The sequence below is a fragment of the Lepidochelys kempii genome, chromosome 2 (assembly GCF_965140265.1).
Source record: "Lepidochelys kempii isolate rLepKem1 chromosome 2, rLepKem1.hap2, whole genome shotgun sequence".
Lineage (NCBI taxonomy): Eukaryota > Metazoa > Chordata > Testudines > Cheloniidae > Lepidochelys > Lepidochelys kempii.
The window spans coordinates 257,317,696-257,343,249 of NC_133257.1; the positions used below are offsets into that span (position 1 = coordinate 257,317,696).

The 25,554-nt window shown below is 41.4% G+C and overlaps 1 protein-coding gene across 3 annotated transcripts in view; it reads left to right on the forward strand.

Moving 5' to 3' along the window:
* The window catches only part of TTC21A (tetratricopeptide repeat domain 21A), a 60,327-nt gene extending 39,454 nt beyond the window's left edge, over nt 1–20,873 (forward strand). Inside the window, exons 21-29 of one of the 3 annotated variants that reach the window (XM_073334672.1) lie at nt 1,674–1,784; nt 5,655–5,736; nt 6,230–6,380; nt 9,082–9,243; nt 9,777–9,972; nt 11,864–12,088; nt 12,726–12,846; nt 19,884–19,951; nt 20,036–20,873. In XM_073334672.1, the coding sequence (XP_073190773.1) occupies nt 1,674–1,784; nt 5,655–5,736; nt 6,230–6,380; nt 9,082–9,243; nt 9,777–9,972; nt 11,864–12,088; nt 12,726–12,846; nt 19,884–19,951; nt 20,036–20,113 (1,194 nt within the window). In that variant the 3' untranslated portion in view covers nt 20,114–20,873. Of the gene's footprint in view, nt 1–1,673; nt 1,785–5,654; nt 5,737–6,229; nt 6,381–9,081; nt 9,244–9,719; nt 9,973–11,863; nt 12,089–12,725; nt 12,847–19,883; nt 19,952–20,035 lie in introns of those variants that run through there. The other 2 variants (XM_073334673.1, XM_073334674.1) reach the window with 2 other exon arrangements.
* Nucleotides 20,874–25,554: the final 4,681 nt, after the last annotated feature.

Below are 25,554 nucleotides of genomic sequence, written 5' to 3' on the forward strand. Positions count from 1 at the left end.
CATCCAGTTACAAAAAAACATGGAGCATATGTACAATAAAAAAAAAAGTGGTTTTTTAAGAGAAATTAAATACCAACCCCTACCTCCAGAAAAAAAGCCCTTTCCTATTATACATTTTTCTTAAACTTCTGAAGCACATATTTCTATTAGCAACAAAGAGAGGGCCCAGCCCTATAAGGTTTACATGTGAAAAACTCCCGTTACAGTTTTGGGGGTTAGAGTCTCAGGTCCACTAAGCATTGCAACATGGTCTTGAATATGATGATAAATTCCCCCTGTGCAGGCAGAACCTCAATTGAAGTCCTTGGGAATTTTGCCAAGTTAGATGCCAATGTTCCCTTTCTGCAAGAAGGGTGCAGTAATCAGCACAACTTTGGGATGCTGTACCCTCTCAACTTTATAGTTTCATAGATTCAAGGGCCAGATTAAGAACATAAGAATGGCCCTACTGGGTCAAACCAAAGGTCCATCTAGCCCAGTATCCTGTCTTTTGACAAAAAGAAAAGGAGGACTTGTGGCACCTTAGAGACTAACCAATTTATTTGAGCATAAGCTTTTGTGAGCTACAGCTCACTCCGTTGAAGTGAGCTGTAGCTCACGAAAGCTTATGCTCAAATAAATTGGTTAGTCTCTAAGGTGCCACAAGTCCTCCTTTTCTTTTTGCGAATACAGACTAACACGGCTGCTACTCTGAAACCTGTCTTCTGACAGTGACCAATGCCAGGTGCCCCAGGGGGAATGAACAGAACAGGTAATCATCAAGTGATCCATCCCCTGTCGCTCATTCCCAGCTTCTGGCAAACAGAGGCTAGGGGACCACTAATGGACCACTGTTGTCATCTAGTTTGACCTCCTCTATAACACAGACCATAGAACTTCCCCAAAATAATTCTTATAGCAGATCTCTTAGGAAAAACATCCAATCTTGTTTAAAAATTGCCAGTGATAGCGAATCTACCATGACCCTTGGTGAATTATTCCAGTGATTAATTACTCTCATTTTTAAAAATGCATGCCTTATTTCCAGTCTGAATTTGCCTAGTTTCAGCTTCAGCTTCCAGCCATTGGATCAAGTTAGAGCTTTATCTGCTAGATTTAAAAAACAATTATCAAATATTTGTTCCCCATTTAGGTTCTTATAAACTGTAATCAAGTCACCTCTTAGCCTTCTTCTCTTTGTCACCCCTTCAACGGACTTCACTGAGAGCTGATGGCACTCAGGCATGTCACAGGATCAAGCATCTGCAACTTCCATTTAAATGAGAACAACATTAATCTATGCATGTTTTCCTGGAGTAAATCACACTCATTTCCAAAGGTTACATGGCATGTACTGTGACTTTTCTGTAACTGTTTTGCCCCAAATCAACTGGAGCTGTTTATTTCTAAGAGAAATAATGCTATTCGCATCATTTGGGACAATTAAAATTAGACAAGACAAAGCACTGAAGAGCATACTACTGTTGGAGCATTCCGCTTTATCAGGAGGGTGATGTAAATGTTGTTATGGGACAAATTTATCCCTGAGGTCACTTCACTGAAATCTTTTCCATCTCTAGCCTCTGAGATAGGATTCTCAATCAAGAAAGAAAAAATATATATGACTCTCGATATCAATTACACTGATCATTGAAATATTTCCCTTCTTTAATTACTTGTCCTTATTCTCCCAGGTACTATTGCAGTTGGCTTGCCTTTATTTGACACAAGGCGATATTGAGTCATGTGAACATCATTGTGCTCTGCTTCTTCAAGATGACAATTGCAACGAAATTGCAACAATGGTATAAATGGGTAATAGTTAATCATCTACAGATCAGATTAAAGAATTGTTTTCAATTTTTAGGCTATTCTAAAGACATTCCTCTATGTATTGGCATATGTCTTATGTCCAAGAAGCTACACTGCAATTGGTAGCAAAATAGGTTGCATCTACTAATGAAACTTTTTCCATGAAGAATCAGAGGAAAGGGAGGTAAGGGGAAAGTAAAAGGCAAATGTATACCTCCCAAAAAGCAATCTGCATAAGAGCAGAAAAAATATTAAACATATACTTACCTATGAGTAATGGAAAAGTGTTTGCTTTTTTGAGGGTAATCATGTACTTCTATCAATTTAGCACAGGGCAAAGTTTCTCTGATTGGCAGTTCAGTCCATGTTTCACATGGCACTAAGTGTCATGTCAGTGTTGTATTGCATATAAGTGAGATACAAGGCTTGTTTACATTGTGGAAGAATGTGCTATAGCAGTTGTGATTTCTAAAGTGCACAAATGTGTTGTGCATTAAGTGGTCCATGTATATACCCTGCTGGTGCAAACTAAAGGTTCCTTAGTGTGCTTTAACTGTTTCAAACAGCACTACGTTACTGTGCACCAGCAGGGTCCACACGACCAATTAATGTGAACACATTAGTGTGGTTGAGATACCACACTCCTGTAAAGCCCATTTCCCCACCAGGTAGACAAGCCCTGAGTCATTAGACGAAATGGGACACCTGAAAATGAGTTTGGATCCCCTCCAAAAATGCAGTTTACTGCATGATAAGTCTGTATGATTATTATTACTTGTTTCATTGTGTCTTTTAATTTGTTATGTTGAAAAATACCCTTTGATATTATTCAAAATAACAGTTCAGGAAAAACAAAGCCAGCAGAAAACACTCAGGTAAACATTCACCCTTCTTCTACTCTTTTTCTTTCTACCTTTCCCCATCTCATTCATTTTCAGCCTTCTTCAACTCTGCTAGCTTTATAGGTTCTCTCTGAATCTCAAAACCCTTCCAAGTGGGATTCAATCTAGGAAATAGCAGGGTATACCTTATTACTGAAGTGCATGTTTTAGCCATGTGATGGGTCAATCAGTGCAGTAACTACTTGTACCAGGAATAACTTGCTTGAAGAATTCAGTCCCAACACAGACACTGATCCCATAAACACATACACATGTGAGTTACCTTAATGGAAGTTTTCTTTGAATTAAGTATAATAATGAATAATACAGTAGTAAAGTAGCCATTGTGTTATTTATTACAATATTCAATTCAGGGTTTTTTTTATATTGGCTCCATTACATTTATTACACTTCATTTAGTATGCTGAAAATTTTCACTGTGGCAATACCGAACTGCATGGTGGAAGCTGTCTCTGATGAAGCTAGAGATTTTGGCAGCTTGGGAGGGGACAGCTGGGCATTTGGGCTCTTGGAGAGGCAGCTTGGGGCAGTGGGATAAGAACATAAGAATGGTCATACTGAGTTAGACCAATGGTTCCATCTAGCCCAGTATCCTGTCTTCTGACAGTGGCCAGTGCTAGGCGCTTCAAAAAGGATAAACAGAACAGGGCAATTTCAAGTGATCCATCCCCTGTCAGCGAGTCCCAGCTTGTGGAATTCAGAGGTTTAGGGACACCCGGAGCATAGGGTTATGTCCCTGACCATCTTGGCTAATAGCCATTGACGGACTTATCCTCAATGAATTTATCTAATTATTTTTTGTATGCAGTTATATTTTTGGCCATCACAACATCTCATTGCACAAGTTCCACAGATTGAATATGTACTGAGTGAAGAAGTGCTTCCTTTTGTTTGTTTTAAATCTGCTGCTTATTAATTTCATTGGGTGACCCCTGGTTCTTGTGTTATATGAAGTGATAAATAACACTTCTCCATTCACTTTCTCCATACCATTCATGATTTTATAGATCTCTGTCATATCTCCCCTCACTTGTCTCTTTTCTAAACTGAACAGTTCCAGTCTTTTTAATTTCTCCTCATATGGAAGTTGTTCCATACCCCTAATCATTTTTTTTTTGCCCTTCTCTGTACCTTTTCCAATTGTAATATATCTTTTTAGAGATGGGGCAACCAGAACTGCATTCAGAATTCAAGGTGTGGGCATGCCATGGATTTATATAGTGGCATTATGATATTTTCTGTTTTATTATCTATTCCTTTCCTTATAGTTCCTAACATTCTGTTATTTGTTGTTGTTGTTTTTTACTGCCATTGCATATTGAACAGATGTTTTCAGAGAACTGTCCACGATGACTCCAATATGTCTTTCTTGAGTAGTAACAGCTAATTTAGACCCCATCATTTTGTATGTTTAGTTGGGATATTTTCCCCATGTGCATTACTTTGCACTTATGAACAATGAATTTCATCTGCCATTTTATTGCCCAGCCACCCAGTTTAATGAGCTCCCTCTATAGCTCTTCACATTTAGCTTTGGATTTAACTGTCTTGAGTAATTTTGTATCATCTGCAAATTTTGCCACCAAACTGTTCACCTCCTTTTCCAGATAATTTATGAATATGTTGAACAACACAGGTCCCAGTACAGCTCCTTGGGGGACCCTGCTCTAATGATCTTTGGGTTCATTAAATAGCAAACAAGTGAATGAGAAAGGAATAAAACTTTAATAGAACAAACGGGAAAGCATCTCTGGTGAACTGCTGCACGCAGTCATATGATGTCCCAATCCCCACCTTCAGGGCACATCTCTAAATTCCGGAGAATTTCTAAATTATAATCTTCTACAAACCTATCTCTACACCTGCTATTTACCTCTCTCTCCACTGTGCAGACTGACCATTTATTCCTACCCTTTGCTTCCTATCTTTTAACCAGCTGCTGATCCATGAGAGGATCTTTGCTCTTAACTATGACTGCTTAGTTTTCTTAAGAGCCTTAGGTGAGGGACCTTGTCAAAGGCTTTCTGAATGTCCAAGTAGACTATCTCAACTGTATCACCCTTGTTCACATCCTTGAAATAGATTGCTGATGCATGGTTACCATTTACAAAAGCTGTGTTGACTCTTCTCCAATATATTGTGTTCATCTATGTGTGTGATCATTTTGTTCTTTACTGTAGTTTCAACCAGTTTGCCTGGTACTTAAGTTAGGCTGACTGACCTGTAATTGCAAGGATCGCCTCTGGAGCCTTTTTTTAAAAATCAGCATTACATTAGCTCTCTTTCAATCATCTGGTTCAGAGGCTGATTTAAACAGTTCTGAAATTTCATTTTTCATAAGCATGTCAGTACATATTTCTGCTAAATGACCAGCAGGAAAATAGCTAATACCCTTGACAATGAAATGATCTTATTTATATTTCAGAGTTAAAACAACCTATTTAAATGAAGGGGGCTGTTCACATCTCTCAAAACTACTGTTTCATGTTTGTCTGCAACTAAAAAGGCAGCACCACATCAGTTTACACTTAGTTTGTTTTCTAGATTATTTCAGCAACCATAATTATTAGAAATATTTTTTAACTGAAAGCTTTGATTTTTGGAACATAATTCTTTAGCAAGGGGTGAATTCTATGGTAAAATGCACAGCTGCAGAAACAGAGAATACCCAGGGCCCTAGAAGTACAAATGAGAGAATTGGGCCCAAATCCAACAAGAGGCAACATCTGGTCTTTACATTCAAGTGTCTATCTGAATAGTGCATAGTTATTTTATTGCATATTTCATATTTTCACTTGGTACATTGTTTAATGCTAGTTCATGCTCAGCTATTTTTAAAACATATCCTTTTTTGGTTGTCAGGACTATTTTCAGAAGGATTAAAATAACTTTTACATTTCTGGTTCTTTTCAAGGAATTCAACTCAGTCACTTTTAATGCAGTTTTTTTCTGCTCTGTTAGATGATGGCAGACCTCATGTTTAGAAAACAGAAGTATGAACAAGCTATAAATCTTCACCAAAATGTTCTGGATAAAGCACCAGGTATCTACTTTTAAATAAGGTGGAGTTTTTTTAGATTCACCCTATTTTTATAAGGTTAACTAATGAAAATATGTGACAACTCTGTTGTCTTAATTTCATCTATAAGACTTCCAAGTAGCATGTTCTGTTCATTAAAAGGAGCTTCTATAGTCCCACAACACTTAAAGGAACAAGATGAATGGGTCTGAAGCTTTGGGATGGAGACTATGCCTTGGCACTTCAGAAGAACAGGAAAAGTTGGTGGGGATTGGGTTCTCTTGTGTGTCTTTGAAGCTCTGCCATTTTCCCTTTTGAAAGCCTTAGTCTCTTCCCAGCTTTGAATCCTCCAGGCATCATTGTAGTACCCTACTGATAGCTGCCTACAGCAAAACATGGCCTTTTTTCACATTTTAAACTAAAGTGTAAGCTTAACATGAATTCGGATAGCCTGAGTTTTTTCAATACAAAGGTAAAGTTTACTTTCTTACTTTGTTACATTGTTATGTCATTTTAGATAACTTCTCCGTCATGGAAAGGTTAATAGATTTGCTAAGAAGAAGTGGTAAGCTTGATAAAGCTACATATTTCTTTGAAATGGCTAAGAAAAAGTCAACTCGAGTACTTTTGGAGCCTGGTTATAACTACTGCAAAGGACTTTACTGCTGGTAATTTGTACTGAGTAGTCTTTAGCAATGTTATAGATACCCTGATGAATAAGGCTATGCAACCCCTGTATAGCTTATGTGTGCTGTTTCAGGTTCATTTTGAGAACTGCGCCCTGCAATTTGGTTTGGAAGAACTGGAAGTGAACCAGCATCTCAGGTTTGCTGGGAAGTTAAAGTTCTAATACAAATTCAATTTTCTACTGGGCTCAAGGCTTTTTGTGGGAGAGGGCAATGTTGGAATAGAAAAAGAAACTCAGGTGAACATAGGAAAGTAGTTGGTTGTATGTAAGAACCTGAATAGAATAGAACAAAGTCAGTTGACTTGAATATATCAGACTCAGTACAAGAGAGTTGAGGTTTGATTGTAAATATTTTACATGGCTCTAAAACCAAGGAGTGAAATCTGGCCCCTTTGATGTCAAAGGCAGAAGTCCCATAGACTTCAGTGAGGCCAGGATTTCACCCAAGATATTTGGATATAATATATTAAACTTCATGTTCTGAGGGTCAAATAATGAAGAATAGTTTCTGCTTTATATAACACCTTTTCATTTGGGGATCTCAAAGCACTTTCCAAACATGTGAGCCCCACAAAGCACCTCAGATAGATATTTTACTTGTTTCACAGATTGATAAATCAAAGCAGCACTTAGCCTCCTTACCTTGAGGTCTGTCTCTACTTGAAAATGTGACTCTAAAAATGGCATTGCAGGGTTCCATATATACTATGTTTCAGTGATTCAAGTATCAAACTAGCACAAGTCAAAAGATGTTTTTCTACTAACTGTTAGCCCTGCAGACTTAATCTGGGATCTGGCCGATCAAGCTGGGTTCTTTCCTTCTCATGAATAATAAAGGTTCCATAGGCCGAAATGCTCCTTGTTCACATCTGTGAAAATGTACTGTAGTCAAATTATACCCTCAGTAATATCTGTGCATCCTGATTATCAGAAGGGCGTTCCACAGGTGTAATTGATTGGAACTTAACAAATGTGTTGATGCACAAGTTGGAATACAATGCAAAACTGACTTACTCTTAGCTGTGATGGCTTTGTAGTGCTAAAAGGAAAAAGGCAATAAAAATACTTATTCTGTAGATATCATCTGTGCAGGATTTTCAGTTCCTGGGTCTTGGCTTCTTAATATGATTGTGGTGGAATTTACCTACCTCTCAAGATTTTTTGACCATCATGGACAGCAGTAACAGGGTAGGGCATGAGCCAGGCCCCCTACTAACTGTTGTGCGCTACTCCTTCCCAAGTAAAAATGCTGCCCACCAGTTATTCCAGTCAGCAGTCAGCAAAGGAGGTCCTATTCTTTATTCTGTATAGATTCATATTCCACACTCATCATGGTAGTATCTGACCACCTTCCAGTAGTGCATAAATAAGGTTAAGATTTTGTCACAGATATTTTTAGTAAAGTCACGGACAGGTCACAGGCTTCCGTTAATTTTTCTTTATTGCCTGTGACCTGTCTGTGACTTTTACTAAAAATATCCATGACAAAATGGGGAGCTCAGCTGTGGGGTCCCCCACACCACCCCGCAGCAGCAAGGCAGCTGCAGGGGCCTGCTTGGAGCCGGGGCTCCCACCACCTTGGGGGACTTGGAGCTCCGGGGCCCCCCACTGCCTGTGGCAGCCGGGAGCTGCAAGGTACCCCTGCCACCCACAAGCTCCAGGGTAACCCCACGGCAGCTGGGAGCTCTGGGGTCCTCCCACTGCTGTTGGCAGGGGGACCCTGCAGCTCCCGTCTGCTGCGGGCTGAGGTCACTGGAAGTCACGGATTCTGTGACTTCTGTGACCGCCGTGAAAAAATCGTGAAAAAATTGACTAACATCTTGTATTCTCCCCTAGGGGGAGAATTTTGAGCTCAGTGGAGCGTTTTGTTTCGTTAGGATTTTGTTTCTGGTATTTTTGTTTGTTCATTTTTTAAGTGTACATGGTCTGTGCAACCTCTAGCATTCCAAGATTCCAGCAATGCTCACTGAGGCCCCAGTTCAAGTATGCACCCCTATTCAGGAAAGAATTTAAACACATGCTTAAATCCCACTGAAGTCAATGAGATTAAATATATGCTTAAAGTTAAGCATATGCTCAAGTGGTTTCCTGAAAACGAATTAATTTAAGCACTTTCTTAAGTGCTTTCTTGAACTGAGTATCTTTTAACTTCCCTTTCCTTCTCCTTCATGTTAGGTCTGGTACGGTTGCTATATAATTGAGGCCTTTGCCAGACTCTGATAATATTAGCAAAGAACAGAACCACAACCACATTTAAATAATATATTCATATAACATTTTATATTTATGTGGCTTTCTGTACCGTTAGTTTGATTTTACATTAATATATCAAAAAAAGACAAACACATACAGGAAAACAGGAATATCATCCATAGAACAATAAGTAATAAGAATTAGTATACATTACAGTAAAAGAATCGTCACACACAAGAATATCAGTACACTATAAAGTAAACTAAACAAGTATCTGGTGCAGATTATGCACTTTTTTATTCCTATTTTTCATAGAATCCATATGTAGAAATGTTCTGTACGTATAACAAATATTACAAGATTTTTCCACGCTGACAAAGGCCTTTTTCATTAGTGCTTTTATGTATATAAATATGGAAATGTTATTGTTAAGATTGATGATCACCCTACACTCTTGCAACTGCATATTACGTATTCTCTCCAAACAGGCACATGGGACAGCCCAATCAGGCACTGAAATATTTCAACAAAGCTCGAAAGGATAGTGACTGGGGCCAGAGAGCCATCAACAATATGATTCAGATCTGCCTAAATCCTGATAATGAGATAATAGGAGGAGAAGTGTTTGAAAGCCTCAATGAAGAGAACAGGTAAAAGAGAAACCCAACACTTATGGAAACAGTTTGTAATAGAGATATGTAATAGAATATCAAATTCATTTTCCATTATATGTCTAAGACTAGCATAAAGCTCTGGTAATTTCTTTCCCCGCTACATGTGTAAAGAGAGGCTAAACACAGTATTTCAGTTCAGCTGTGCACTCTATGCTATAGTCACTAACAGAAAATAGAAACATTTGCCATATTTGTGGGTTTAAAAAGAAGGAGATGAATTTTAATGTTCGTGGAAAATACTGGACTGAGAGACCTGGAGGCTGAAGGCCTGTATTTAGACACAGAATAGATACATGGGGAGTCGCAGTTTAAGGTGCTTCAGCTCTGGTCTGGAAGGGTCAATAGTCTGTAATCTAATATGTGTGAATTATGAGGTATTTAGAAGAAGAAATGCAAATCTGCTCTGTTAAATATGGTGCTATTAGAATTAAAAGATATTGCTTTATCATTAGACAGGATTTGACACTCTAGGAATCATCATGTATGATATTCAATGATAATTTTAACAGTAACTTAAAAGAGAAGAGAGAATCTGAGCAACATGGGATACGCACAGCTGAGAAACTGCTTAAAGAGTTTTATCCTCACTCACAAAAGGGACAAAATCAGATGAAGATGTTACAGAACTGCTGTCTGGTGGCCACAAAAGACAAAGTTAATGTGGAGAAAGCCCTCAGTGTATTTGTAGAAATGGCCCAAAATGAGGTAAGAAAATTCTTCAATTCATCTTAGGTTCCCTTCTGTTGTAAAATGCTAATAGATAACATTTTGGTTTTTACTAGGAGTATTTTCAATTGAGTGGCCACCCATTTTCTCCATAATTTTAAAACGATAAGAGCTTTGAAATTAATTTAATAGGCATAATAAGGTGTTACTGTTTAATGTGTGTTTTGTTATTTCCTTGTTAAAGGATCAGTAAGAGAGAGAAAACTGCAAGCTGCAACATCAGCAGGATAGAGATGAAGCTGTAGAATGTCTGCTTAACTTTCTTTTTGTTGTCATTCTGCCAGCATCACTGTACTTTGATCTCAGAAGGAACCGTTTCTACAAAGTCAGTGGTTGAAATCCTAGCCTCACTGAAGTAACAGAGTTTTTCCCATTGACTTCAATAGAGGCAGGATTTTACCCAAAGTTTTGAAAACTTAATGGACTAAATTTTCAAAAGGATATGTTTTATTTGCAAATTGTGGAAAAATAGCTAGTCACTCTTAATAGATGTACAAATGTACAGGCTTTTCAACAACTGGTACTCAGTAGCAAAGCTGCTACAGCCAGAATGGAAATAAGTGGTAGTAGGATATATATTGTACTTTCAACATAGTCTGGAGTTAAGTCAGATCAAGTTATTCTTAATATTATGAAAAGAATATAGCTAAGGTTTTTTCATTTTCATTGATGAATGCTTTAATTATATGAAGTGCATGATTAAATTTGGATTATTGAGGTTTTGGCTAATTAAGGGAATTTTCATTGTAGTCAACTAAGTGTTGGGAACAGGAGTTTGATCCTACATGCTGCTGAGCACTTCGGTCCTAATCAAGTGAATTATTTATGACCTGCTTAATTGTAAACAAATCAGTACTCTTATTGACTTCCCATGCATGCTTAAAGTTTGCTAAATAGGAGGTAAAATGCTCAGCACTTTGCAGAATTGAGCCCCAGACCCTGGTTTGGTTCACAAAGCGCTTTGGATAGTTGGGGGTTGGATAGTCAAAGTTGTGCTGTACTGCACTGCACAACTGTGCTAGCACACTCTGACAACACCCAGCTCCAAGGGACTGCATCATTGCAGTCGTGTGTTTGCTGCCATGGCCTCCTAGGATATGGAATGTTTTTCCCCTTGGTATTTTCTATACTCACTTTTAAGAAAAAACTGAAAACTCTTCTTTTTCAAAGGTTGTTTTTTATTGTGACCACCGTTGGCCTTCATATGTAGAACATTTTCCTTTTACCTTCCTAGCTTTCTGGTTTTGAGTTTACCATTTTGTTTGTTTTTCATTATATTAGTGGGGGGGGTTCTGTTTTGTACTGTGCTTTGTTATTGTACACACCCATCCTAGGTGCTTTCATGGGGACAAAGAGGGGACATTCTTTGTAAACATATTAGAATGTCATAGTTAAATTTGAGGTAGTTTGTTTTTAACAATTACCTTGTCACCCCAAATACCAATACCCCTAGGACCTCAGTTTTACAGTAGGATCCACACATGGATCTTGAGTGTGCTTGGAGTCCCATTGACTTCTCATTCTTAATCATCATCATAATAAAATACTTAACTCTCATATAATGCTTTCATCTGTAGATCCATCTACACTGTATGATCATAATGGTCTGTCTAAATGGATTCAGTTGCAAGTATTGGGGTATTAGATTGTCATCTCTAATTGTTTATGGCAGACTAGATAACGTAAGGGAAATACTAAAGTTTATTTAACAGTCTCTTGACAACCATGTTGTTTTTAATAATCCAAATGAAATTTGGTTTAACAATGAAAGCTGTTAACTTTTAAAGTAAGACAATAAAACCAGTAATGTTTCTAGACCTTGGAAAGAGTGTAATGTTTAAACAATAGTATTTCTGCTTTTATTTCTTAGAGGGAAAATGTTCCAGCTATTTTGGCAATGGCCCAAGCCTATATGATTCTAAAACAGACTCCCAAGGCCAGAACCCAGCTAAAACGGTTAGCCAAAGCTAACTGGACTTTGTCTGATGCTGAAGAGTTAGAAAAAAGTTGGATGTTATTGTCTGATATATACTGCAAAAGCGGAAAGTATGATCTTGCAACTGAACAACTGAAACGCTGCTTACAATATAATAAGGTGAGAGGAAAAGGAGGTGTTTACAAGGAGATCTTGAAAGGTCAGAAAACATTGTGACCGGTTAGGGATTTGAACACAAATAGAGTTTTTCATTAATAGCCATTTACAATAACCCCAAAAGTAACAGCTGTAATTTAGAACCTGATCTACAATAAAAGTAGGTAATGGATAATAATTAATTTAATGATAGTTAATGGCAAAATCTTCATCACATTGAAATTGGTGAGAGTTTCATTATTGATTTTACTATTGTGATCCTAAACACACACACACACAGACAGTTAATGCAACATTAAGGTTGCACATTTTAAATCACAAAAAGCCAGGAAATGCAAAAGTTAAGCTCACAATGGTAATGTTAACTTGGTCATGTTGCACATTCTGTGTTTTAGTACACATCTTGTTATTATCTTAAGAATAAAACATCAAGCTATACATTTAACAAAAAAAACAGATATAGGAAACAGTGCAATTTTACATTTATATTTCAATGGAAAATGTAATTTGAGCCCTGTATTTACAATCTTGATCACAATTTAAATTCACTAAGATATGAAAAATCAATGCTGTTATGACATTTGGGTATGCTAAGTATTCTCAATAATGATGTAACATTTTGTGGTTTTGGTTTTTTTAGTCTTGTTCAAAAGCTTATGAATATATGGGTTTTATCATGGAGAAAGAACAGGCCTATAAGGATGCTGCAACTAATTATGAATTAGCTTGGAAATACAGTAATCAAGCAAATCCTGCTGTTGGTGAGTTGAGAAAGTACTGTTCTAGCTCAAGTTCCACCTGAATATCATCCAGCACATTTATTCCTGAAAGTGTAACAAATTGTGATGATAATATAGATGCTTCTGCCCCCAGTTACACCTATGCAACCAAACTGAAGATAGTGGTGTTACAGAGGTGTAACTAAGGGCAGCATTTGATCCAGAATGCTGTTAAGAGTTTATTGACAGCTAGTTTTAATATTGCATAATAGTGTAAGAACAGTGAAAATCTGTAGAAGGGCTAAGTACAAAATAGTTGCATGTAGAGGAGTGCAAAAGAGATCCATGTAGAGATGGAGGTATTAGCATATTTGGAAAAGATTTCTTATAAGTTGAAAGACTGAAAGGAAGAATCCCTCTTGGTTTCCAGACCTACTGCATATGACTAATGAAAGTTATACACTTTGGGCCAGATCCTGGGCTGCTCATGAGGTGAGTGAAAAGGTAGCTTTAAGACATCTTTTCTCTCTCTCATTCCACAAGTCACCATATACTGGCTCAGTCCCCCAATACAATGTATATTATACCAGTAGCTCACAGCCCCATTGAGTTGTTCCAGCAGCTGAAATCACTAAAGCATAGGGATATATCAGCCATTCCCCTTTTCCCTGGCCACACACTCTATTCCAGGGGCTGAGAAGCTTGTGATATTGAGGCCACTATGCTGGGTTCTCACCACTAGAGGATTCCCTACTAGCTCTTTAAGATGAATTTAAGGCTGTTTTGCACACTATAGGACATGGCTTGAGACTGCAAAGTTCTCCAAATCTTGCAGGATCCAGTCCTCCTTCTTCGAGTGTTTGCTCATGTCCATTCCATGTTAGGTGTGTGCTCACCACATGCACCGGTGCCGGAAGTTTTCCCCTCAGTGGTATCTGTAGGGGACTGGCTCTGGTGCCCCCTACCCTCAGTTCCTTCTTACCTCCAGTGCCAGTGCTGGAAAGTTCCTTTGCTTCGGCAAACCTTTCCTTCTCTAGAAACTGTTTGTTGCGAACTTTCTATCATAAATAGTTATATCATTTAGTATTAGTTCCCTTAGTGTGTTTTTAGTTAGTGTACCAGATGGGACCTAGCCTTGGGATGGGGCATGACCCAGTCCCCGGGTTTTAAGAACTGTGACCGTTATAGGAAAACTATACTGGTCAGTGATCCACACATTAGTTATTTAAGGTATTTAGGGGAGTCTCCTATTAGTGTCAGGTGTCACATCTGCAGGAGCTTTAAGCCTGGCATGAAGAAAGAGTGGGACATCCAACTTAAAGCACTCCTTATGGAGTCGGCACTGACACCGGCACTGGAGCAGCCGAAATCTGACTCCGTGCTCAGCACCGTGGCTTTGGGCGGAGCGCCCTGCTGGTGCCGTCATCCACCTCCCCAGCACCTGCTAGTAAGAAGAGGAAGACTGGGAGAGGTCGGTCTCCTGCTCACAAGGACAAGGAGAGGGCAGGAGGCAAGCCTAGACCCACAAAGTGAGGCTCATCACCTCCAAGTGGGAGTCAGGCCGCAGGTTCTGTTGAGCGGGTTAGCCCATCCTGGGACGCGCCCACTATCCCGGATAGCAGCATGGGAGTCTGGCACCTGGCGATGCCGTTGACCCCAGAGGCCCTGCAGGTGGCACAGGATATCTAACACCGGTAACGGCAGCTCCCAAATCAAGGGGTAAGTCTGCCTTTGGACCACCCCCTCAGTCCCTGTCAGTGTGGCACTGCTCGTCACCCCAGGGAGCATCCTGCCAGCGCTCACCCGCACAGAGCCACTGCGCCTTGGATGTAGGGCTGCCTACTAGTCAGAGCCCTCAGCGCCAGTCTCCGGATTCTGGCTATTGTTCTGCGGGCTCTAAGAATCTGAGTCTGGCAAGGTGGTGTAGACCTACCAAGGCATGCACAACCCTGCGACCCCAGTACCGGGAGCATTGTAGCAGCTCCCCTTTGAAAGCCTCCATTGGGATTCTCAGTACCGGGAGCGTTGTAGCAGCTCCTCTTCAGATCAATGCTGCTTCTGTGAAATCCTCCATCGGGATTCTCAGTACCGGTCACCAGCCTACCGACATAGGTCGCCGTGCCTGTGTCAACACTCATCATCATGGCATCGGTCATGCTCTTGCTCCTGCTCTATAATTCAGCACTGGTCAGGAAGTGTTCAGCGTAGATTTCTGGGGTACTGTTGTGGATCCGCTGAATGCCAATGCCAGTCATCGGGATCTCGACACAGTAGGTTGTCGCCCGCGTAAAGATCCCACTCGGAGCATGACAGTGGGCACAGCTGGAACCGAGACAGCTGGTTGGCCTTGGTAAAGTCCTGGTCTCCAGAACATGGCCCTCCATCCCTGGGCTCAGAGTTGGACCAGGAACCCCTGCAGGTGGGTCAAGATCCTCCACTGGCGGCACCAGTCCTTCCTGCGGCACTGGCGGGACTATCTTGGCCCCAGGGCCAATGGCCTATGCCATGGCACCCTTGAAACCCGTGGGGGTTCCTGCAGCCATCCCAAGGGCATAAATTGGTGTCAGGAGGCTCCGACAAGCCCTCTGCTATGGTCTCCTGCCTGCCTGAGACAGAGGCCACCATGCCTGGGACACCGCATATGCAACAACTGGGGGACGAAGGCCTGGCTGAGCAGGTCATAGAGGTCATGATGTCTGCTGCACCTGCATCATCCTCCTCATCCCCTGATGAGGACATCATGGGGCTTCCACCTACGGTCCCCCAGGACGATGCCAAAGGTGGGTAGCCTCGAGCTTGGGGCTAGAAACCAAGAAGCTGGAGGAGCCCTCGGACACCCTCTTCAACATCTTCAACTTGGCAGCCCTGGCTAGACTCGCACTGCCAGTACATGAGGGGGTGGCCAAGATTACCAAAGCCCTCTGACCCTCTCATCGCTAACCCCAGTTTCCAAGTGTGTGGAGTGCAAGTACTATGTGCCTGCAAGAGGGTATGAATACCTTTATACCCACCCTGCCCCGAACTCATTAGTGGTGTCTGCAGTCAAAGAGCAGGAAAGGCAGGGACAACCGGGGGCTACTCCCAAAAATAAAGAGGTAAAGAAACTGGATCTTTTTGGGAGGAAGGTTTATTCATCATCAAGCCTTCAGCTGAGGGTGGCGAATCATGAGCCATAACAATGAGGAGGGCAGCATGGCTGCAGTCCTCAGGCTTGTCATTAGAGGTCCAACAGTCCATCCAGGACCTCCCCTTCAATGGCCAAGCTCTGTTTGCGGAGAAAACAGATGACAAGCTGCATGGGCTAAGGGACTCACGCAACACACTCAAAACCCTGGGCCTGTACACCCCAGGGCAGCAGAGGAAGCAGTTTAAGCCGCAACCTCCCCACCAGCAGCGTAGCCAGCCTAGGCAGGATTCCTTCCAGAAAAAGGGCCAGGGCTACAAACACCGTCAGGGCCAGCAGCTCTCTACCTCGTCACAGGCTGGCTCTTCCTGCTCCCAGCAGGGGTCAAAGTGGGTATTTTGAGGGTGCACCCAAGGGCGACATTCCAGCCACTGTCCTGTATCCTGCCCCTCTCCACTTCTCCAACCACCTTTATTTTTTCCTCCCAGCCTGGGCCTCTATAACTTCAGACTATTGGGTCCTCAATACTGTGGTGCAGGGCTATACCCTTCAATTTGTTTCTACCCCCTCCTCCCTCCCCGTCCCTCTTCAGCTACCCCCTCACAAGAGTTTACTGCCTCAGGAGGTGCAGGGCCTGCTGCAGGTGGGAGCCATGGAAGAAGTCCTCCTAGACCTCAGGGGCAAGGGGTTATACTCCCGTTACAATACTTTCTGATCCCGAAGGCCAAAGGGGGCCTAAGGCCCATCCTGGAGCTGCAAAACCCCAACAAGTATCTCAAGAGGTTGAAGTTCCGCATGGTCTCCCTGGCCTCCATCATCCCCTCCCTGGATCCAGGAGACTGGTATGCTGCGCTTGACTTGAAGGATACATATTTTCATATAGTGATCTTTCAAGGACACAGACACTTCCTCCACTTCCTGGTGGGATTCACACACTTCCAGTTCGCAGTGCTTCCCTTTGGCCTGGCAACGGCACCAAGGGTGTTTACAAAATGCATGTCAATGGTGGCGGCTTACCTCAGGCGTTGGGTTATCCTGATCTACCTGTACGTCAACAACTGACTGGTCAAGGGTCACTCCAGGTACTAGGTCCAAATCCAGGACACTGTCAAGATGCTGCTGACCACATGCAGGAGGCTAGGCCTGTTGATAAATGAGGAAAATCAACATTAGTCCCTGTACAAAGAATAGAGTTTATCGGAGCAGTCCTTGACTCCACCAGGGCAAAGGTGTTTCTACCACACAACAGGTTCCAGATGATGGGGGACCTCATTGCCGGTGTTTCTGCGTTTCCTCTCATGATGGCCCGGATATGCCTATTGCTGCTGGGCCACGTGGTGGCATGCACGTCTGCCATCCGCCGTGCAAGGCTCTGGATGCAACCTCACCAGCAGTGGCTGGCTACAGTCTATGCCCCATCCAGGGATCACCTGGACAAGGTCATCACCATCCCACCGGAAGTACTCATTGCAGTGGTGAACCAACCCCGGAGCAGACCTCAATGGCGTCCTGTTCAATAGCCCGCGACCTTCGGTATCACTGATATCCAACGACTCAGACCTCGGCTGGGGAGCGCACCTCGGCGCGATGTGGACACAAGGCATGTGATCCGCAGAGGAGATGACGTTGCATATAAATGTCAAAGAGCTCAAGGCAGTTTGCCAAGCCTGCGCGGTTTTTCTCCCAGCCGAGTGGTTTGAGTCCTGACGGCCTCAATGTTTTACATCTAGAGGTAAGAGGGAGTGCGCTCATCGGCCCTTTGTCAAGAGGCACTCTGCCTATGGGATTTCTGCATTCGGCATGCGATCCGCCTGGAAGCCTGTCACCTTCCCAGCATCAGGAACATGCTGTCAGATCACCTTAGCAGATCCTTCTTTTTTCACAAGTGGTCGCGCCACTCAGAAGTGGTCCAGATACTTTTCCAGAGGTGGAGAACTCCCCGAGTAGACCTGTTTGCCACCAGGCAGAACAACGTTTACTCCCTGCAGGGCCTCAGCAAGGATGCTCTCTCGGACGCCTTTCTCCTGTCCTGGTCAGGATTCCTGATGTACGTGTTCCTGCTCGTCAACAGAGTCCTGTCAAAAATCAAAAGGGACAAGGCTCGAGTCATGATCGCCCTGGCATGGGCACGCCAACATTGGTTCAGCACGCTGTTGGATATGGCAGTAGCCTCCCTGTGGCCGCTGCCCAACCGCCCAGACCTTCTCTCGCAAGATCATGGTCACCTCCTGCACCCCAACTTCACCTTTTTTGAAAGTAGAAAACCCTCCACTAACGCGACTTACCTGGCGAAGTGGACAAGGTTCTCCCACTGGGCGTCTGAGCATAGTGTCTCCCCGACGCACTCTTCTCTGTAGTCCATTTTGGAATATCTGCTCCTTCTGAAGAATCGGGGCCTGGCCCTCTCTTCTATCAAGGTTCATCTGGCTGCCATCTTGACTTTTCAGACGTCAATTCAGGGTAAATCGGTGTTCTCGCATGAGATGTCAGTCAGGTTCTTGAAGGGCCTTGAAAGGCTCTTCCCTCCCATTAGGGATCCTGTCCCACAATGGGACCTCAATCTGATTCTCTCCAGACTCACGGGTCCGCCCTTTGAACCCTTAGGCTCTTATTCCCTTTCCCACCTCTCACGGAAAGTTGCCTTCCTTGTGGCAGTGACGTTGGCTAGACGAGTGTTGGAGATTAAAGCCCTGACCTCGGAACTGCCGTATATGGTCTTCTGCAAGGACAAGGTACAGCTGAGACCCCATCCAGCATTCCTGCTGAAAGTGGTGTCTTCCTTCCATATCAACCACGACATATCAACCATATCTTCCTCACGGTGTTCTATCCTAAGCCTCACAAGACCAGAGAGGAGAGGTGATTGCACACCTTGGACGTTCATCGTGCCTTGGCGTTTTACCTGGAGCGCACTAAGCTCTTTCATATGTCAACATAGCTCTTCATCGCGACAGCAGACAGGATGAAGAGCCTTTCCATGTCTTCTCAGAGTATTTCCAACTGGATCACCTCCTGCATCCGGACCTGTTATGAGTTGGCACAGGTCCAACCTCTTCCTCTAGTGAAGGCCCACTCAAAGAGAGTGCAAGCGTCCTCGGCGGCCTTCCTGGCACATGTCCCCATCCAGGACATTTGCAGAGCCATGACGTGGTCTTTGGTTCACATGTTTACGGCACACTACGCCATCACCCAGCAGGCCAAAGATGATGCTGGGTTCAGCAGAGCTGTGTTACAAGCTACACGTCCATGAACTCCTACCCGCTTCCGTTGGTACTGCTTGGGAGTCACCTAACGTGGAATGGGACATGAGCAAGCACTCAAAGAAGAAAAGCCAGTTACCTTTTCCATAACTGGTGTTCTTTGAGATCTGTTGCTCATGTCCATTCCATGACCCGCCCTTCTTCCCTGCTGTTGGAGTTCTGACAAGAAGGAGCTGAGGGTGGGGGGAGCTGGCGGCGCTCCTTATACTTCAGCATACGCACGCCACTCTAGAGGGCGCCAGAGCTGGTCCCCTACGGATACCACTGAGGGAAAAACTTCCAGCACCAGTGCATGTGGCGAGCACACACACCTAACATGGAATGGACATGAGCAACACATCCTGAAGAACACCAGTTATGGAAAAGGTAACTGTTTTTTACTGCAAGCTGAGTTAGGTCCAAAGGGTGTATAAACCCTGTCTACTTACCAGGGACATTTCTTTTAAGGACTTCTGACTTTTCATTTTGCTAACATCATGCATAAATTAATCCAGTTAAAATGCCCTTGTAGAAAATATTTGCACCACAAGTTATAAGTAAATTATTTTGATGCAATTCTATTATATCATATTTTAACATGAGTTCATCAGAGTTATTTGCCTGAAGTGCTATTTAATAAATGTTAAGTCTTAAGACTATCTGTAGTTTTTGTATTCAAATCCAATGAAATCACAACTTTTCCATCCCTTCTGCAGGTTTCAAACTTGCTTTCAATTACCTGAAAGATAAGAAATATGTGGAGGCAATAGAAGTTTGTCATGATGTAAGTTCTACAGAAAACTTTTAATTAGATAATGAAATAGATTGTTCCTAATTTATTGATTTTCCATCTTTTCTTTTTCACTAGGTTTTGAGGATATGCCCAAGTTACCCAAAAATTAGAGAAGAGATTTTGGAAAAGGCTCAAGCAGCTCTCAAACCCTAGAAATAAAAGTCTTGATAATATGAAATGCTTTGATATCAGAAATATGTCAATAAGCACTAGAAATAAAAACATATTGAAAGTAAAGATTATTATGCATTTTAGATGTTCCAATTAGTACAAAACTCAGCCTTGCCTCTTTGCAGAGAGTACGCTGCTGAAACTTGTGGAAATGAACAGCTATTAAGACTCAGGCATGGCCATTAGACTTTGTATATGGACTGACAAAGGAGAATTGTAAATTCAGCAGAAGAGTATATCCTCTTTATCTTATCTACATTATTTACTGGATTCAGTTTAAAAGAAAATAGAGTGGGCCTGATTCTCATTTTTAATAAGGCCCCTTTCTATCGTTCTGTCAGAGTGAAGGAGTCTTAAAGTGAGAGTTAAACTATGTTTACATATACTTTAAGGCTCCTTTACCCTGTCAGAGTGGTGTAAAGAGGCTTTACTGTAAATGGGATTCAGGCTCAATATATTTAATTTACAATATATCCAAGTACTTTAAAAAATATTTTAAGTACAGAGTTTAGGAAAATTTTGAAGGTTCCCATTATGGCATGCCTGTGGGACTCACTTGCCTAGTGAATGTAATATTTAAAGTTCTTTTCAAAGAAGTGTGTATCTCTGTATGTATTAACTCTATAGTGTTTACCCAATGACTGGTTATTCAGATCAGACACCACTTTAGTGTTTTATCAGCAAATGTGGTTTAGACATTTATATTAATAAGACTAAGCCATCCTTTTGAAAAAAAATCTATTAATCTATGCTTTTAAAAAATGAATTAGTTTTGAACTTTATTTTAAAGCTTCTTCATGCATTTATTTTATTTTACTTTTTTTAGTCACTTAATGAGAATTCATTTTAAATATATATATTTTTAGATATTATGTAATTTTTCTCCACAACTTACTCTAATTCAGGAGGAGCATTGGCTGCAAGAGAGAGAAATGTCATTTTTATTCACAGCTTCTTCAAATAATCAAACAATTCAGATCAGTTATATTGAAATAAATAATTCATCCTCCAACAATAAAAGCAGAAGGCGGGACAAGGAAAAGTAATTTGTCCCTTTTCCTTGGTTTATTGATGATTGAGACCAATATATAAAGTAAATTAAACTGATTAAAGTTTTGTCTGTCTTCACTATTATGTATCAACAAACTCTTTTTGCTTATGTAGTTATAGGGTTCTGTTAGAGGTGGATAAACTCATCTTGCGTAATTTGGATCCAACTTTAATATTGAGTTTGAAAGTTCAAACCAAGCTTGACTGATTGTGAGTTTGCATTCCACTTAGATGAGCCTGTGAGAAGAGGGTGCAGAGAAAGAAACTTGAATGAAAAATGAAATGCCAAATGTAGGTTACTTATGTAACTCTAGCTTTTGGCAGGGATCTTCTCTCACTAATACATAATTCTGGATCTGATTTAGGAAAGCAGGTAAACATGTGTTTAAGTTCATCCCTATCAGGACAACACTTAAGCATGTTTAATTCTAGCACGATTAAAGTTAAGTATGTGTTTTAAGTGCTATCTTGAATAGAGACGCTTTACTGAGTTGGGGCCATAAAGAAGGAGAGGAAACAAAGCTTTTACTGCAACATAGAAAAGAGTCTGAACTGCAAAGTTCAAATTCAGACTTTTTGTTCTGTCCATTTTATATTGAGAGGTTTTCTGTGATTATTGGAGTTGGATGTGAGGTTTCCCAAGGTCTGGGGGTATTTGGATCCAAGGTTTTGATTTGAACTTATCTCTAATTGTAGATTATGTACCAATACACTATATCTACTAAAAAAGAAAAGGTGTACTTGTGGAACCTTAGAGACTAACCAATTTATTTGAGCATGAGCTCACGAAAGCTTATGCTCAAATAAATTGGTTAGTCTCTAAGCTGCCACAAGTACTCCTTTTCTTTTTGTGAATACAGACTAACACAGCTGCTACTCTGAAATATATCTACTAAGAAATTAATGTAATTGACAAAAAATGGTTTATAATGTTGGTAAACTTCAACTAAGAATTATGTATTGAATTATACACAGTAACTACAATGAAGTTATTTTTCATGCACATTGTAACTGTACTGTAAATATAGTCTAGTAAATGTATAGGACTTTGTGGCACATACAAATATCAAAACTACAGTATAGTTATCATGAAATTCATATATCTACAGTATATTAGATGAATGAACTTCAACTTTGGTTTTCTGAATCTTTGTAAACAAATTGTTCAAGACCTACAAAATCTCAAACTCTATTGTGTTCACCCCAGGCTAGTATTTACAGTATTGCATAAGTTATGTTCTATATTTTGATGAGTAGAATTTGACAGCATGGAACTTGTGATGCCCTGGAAATATCCTTTCCATATTCCTGGCCATGAATTTGGCACTAGTGAAGTAGAGACATGCCCCAGAAAATCAATTGCAGGTTTTATTGGAGCCATGGTGTGTGATAAGTATCAGGGGGTAGCCATGTTAGTCTGTATCCACAAAAACAACAAGGAGTCCGGTGGCACCTTAAAGACTAACAAATTTATTTGGGCATAAGCTTTGGTGGGTAAAAACTCCACTTCTTCATATGCATGGAGTGAAAATTACAGATGCAGACATAAATATACTGACACATGAACAGAAGGGAGTTACCTCAAAAGTGGAGAACCAGTGTTGACAGGGCCAATTCAATCAGGGTGGATGTAGTCCACTCCCAATAATAGATGAGGAGCTGTCAATTCCAGAAGAGGCAAAGCTGCTTTTGTAATGAGCCAGCCACTCCCAGTCCCTATTCAAGCCCTGATTAATGGTGTTAAATTTACAAATGAATTTTAGTTCTGCTGTTTCTCTTTGAAGTCTGTTTCTGAATTTTTTTTTGTTCAAGTATAGCTACTTTCAAATCTGTTACAGAATGCCCAGGAAGATTAAAGTGTTCTCCTACTGGCTTTTGTATGTTACCATTCCTGATGTCCGATTTGCGTCCATTTATTCTTTTATGTAGGGACCGTCCGGTTTGGCCAATGTACATGGCAGAGATTGCTGGCACATGATGGCATATATCACGTTAGTAGATGTGCAGGTGAATGAGCCTCTGATGGTGTGGCTGATGTGGTTGGGTCCTCTGATGGTGTCGCTAGAGTAGATATGGGGACAGAGTAGGCAACGAGGTTTGCTCCAGGGATTGGTTCCTGGGTTAGTGTTTCTGTGGTGTGGTGTGTAGTTGCTGGTGAGTATTTGCTTCAGGTTGGGGGGCTGTCTGTAAGCGAGGACTGGCCTGTCTCCCAAGGTGTGGGAGAGTGAGGGGTCGTTCTCCAGGATAGGTTGCAGATTGTTGATGCATGATGGAACAGAACACTGTGAGGTTGCTTAGCTCTCTGTAGATGTCTGGGAAAGCTGCTAGTTCTTCCCCTTAATTCTTCAGTGAAAAATCCTCTTCCTGAGCCTACATCTTGTATCTCATAACGGCGAGGCAAGTGGCGAGCTAAGGCTACCCCTTCCTATGCAAAAGGTTCTTGTTTTACTTCTCTTTTCCGGCCACACTCATCCTGTTTGGAGTCTCACCCACTTGCTCCATCTAGATTGTGAACTCTTGTGGGGCCAGGATTGGGTTCTTACTACTTGTTTTTACAGCAATTAGTCCCATGGGGCTCTGGTCTCTGTTTGGAGCCCATAGGCTTTACTACAATACAATACTATACAAACAGTCTTTCACATTCCCCTTCAGCGTCTTCATTCTGCCAGTGACAGCAGTCTCCAGGCTTTTTTTCCTTCCCCCATTATTGACTTTATAACTTCTTCCATGCAACCCTGTGACCAGGGTCCTAGTGGGGAGTCAGCTCTGGTCACTCAGGGTGAACTGCAAAGAATGGGGCAGCCAAGCTCCAAAAAGCTGGTGGATATTCCAATACTTAGATTTACCAAGCCAGCATAAAGTAGCTTCTTTATTACTTCACTGGTTACTCAGAAGTCCAAACACCACAGTTCCCTTAAAGTGATCCAGCCTCAGGCCTCCATCCAGGTACCCATGTCAAATATGATGAAAATTTCTGTAAATCTTATTTCATCATATAAAAGAAAAGGTTCTACCAATCCCAAAGGATCGGACACATCACCTCCCAGGTTAATGAATGTTTCAGATCTTACCCAAAGACACACTACAGCCAATTCTTATGAACTAAACTAAAATTTACTTAAAAACAAAAGAGAGAGAGTATGGTTAAAAGATCAATATACATACAGAAATTAGTTCAATTCATTGAGCTTCAGATTCACAGCAGAGACGGTGAACTTTGTAGTTGCAAAGAGTTCCTTTAGAATTCAGTTCATGGGTCATAGTCAAATGTCCAAATCTCATATTCAGGGCATACCAGCATAAATGGGACCTCAGTCTTATGACTCAAACTTCCCCTGATGAAGTCTAAGCAGACCTGAGATGACAGAATCAGGACCCAAGGATCTTTTATGCAATTTCATGTCTTTTGACAAGTTGGAATTCCTCAGAGAACAAAAGGTAATTAGGGTGACTTTGAAAAAGGTCCATCACGGGTACTTAGCTATATGAATTAACGTAAGGCCATTTGCTTGTTCCTCCATCATTCGCAGTACATTTCAAAGAGAGATGAATACTGAGATATCCCATGTTTACAATTAATTTACATGATAGGATGTTCTTTTGACCTCTGAATGATCAGAATACAGCATAGACAGGGACTGTTGATTTTGTCAACTTTTTGTCCACCCTACTCATACATATGTAAATACACAAAAACACAAACATTATCTCCCCACAGGTCTTTTAAGGGTTATTTATTTTGCAGGATGTTTAACCCTTTCTAGCCATGTGTCACAAACCACGTGTGCATGGAGCAAATTTCCTAGTGCATTAGTTCCACTTCCTCTCTTCATTCAGATACCTCCTCAAGATTCATTTTTTTCACAAGTCCAATAGGTATAGCACAGAACAGAAATCAGACAGTCCTTCAAGAGCTCCACCCTAAAACAGCTAAAGCAGAGGAATGCTGCAAACAGCTGTAGTTCATCAGCAGTGTAATTTATTTCTCCTTTGGTATTACAACATGACATTACATCAAAGCAATTCAGCTGAAAAATGCATATGATACTCTGTGTATTACTGTAAAGTACAGATTATGGACAAACAAGCTAAACAACATGATATTCAAAAGCAAAATATACAAACAACAGTATTTTTCAACCCTGGGAACAAGCACTACCCTTTTGAATAACAAATTAGCAACAGAAACGAAGTGAGTTTGCCAGGCCTAACAAAAATAGGCACTGACTCTGTGGGTGCTCTGGGGCTCAAGCACCCATGCGGCAGGGGGGGGGGGCGGATGAATAGTGGGTGCTCAACACCCAGGAGCCAGAGCTTGCATGTGGAATGTGATGAGTTCTGTGTTGCTAACAACTTCTGCCCGTGGGGCAGGG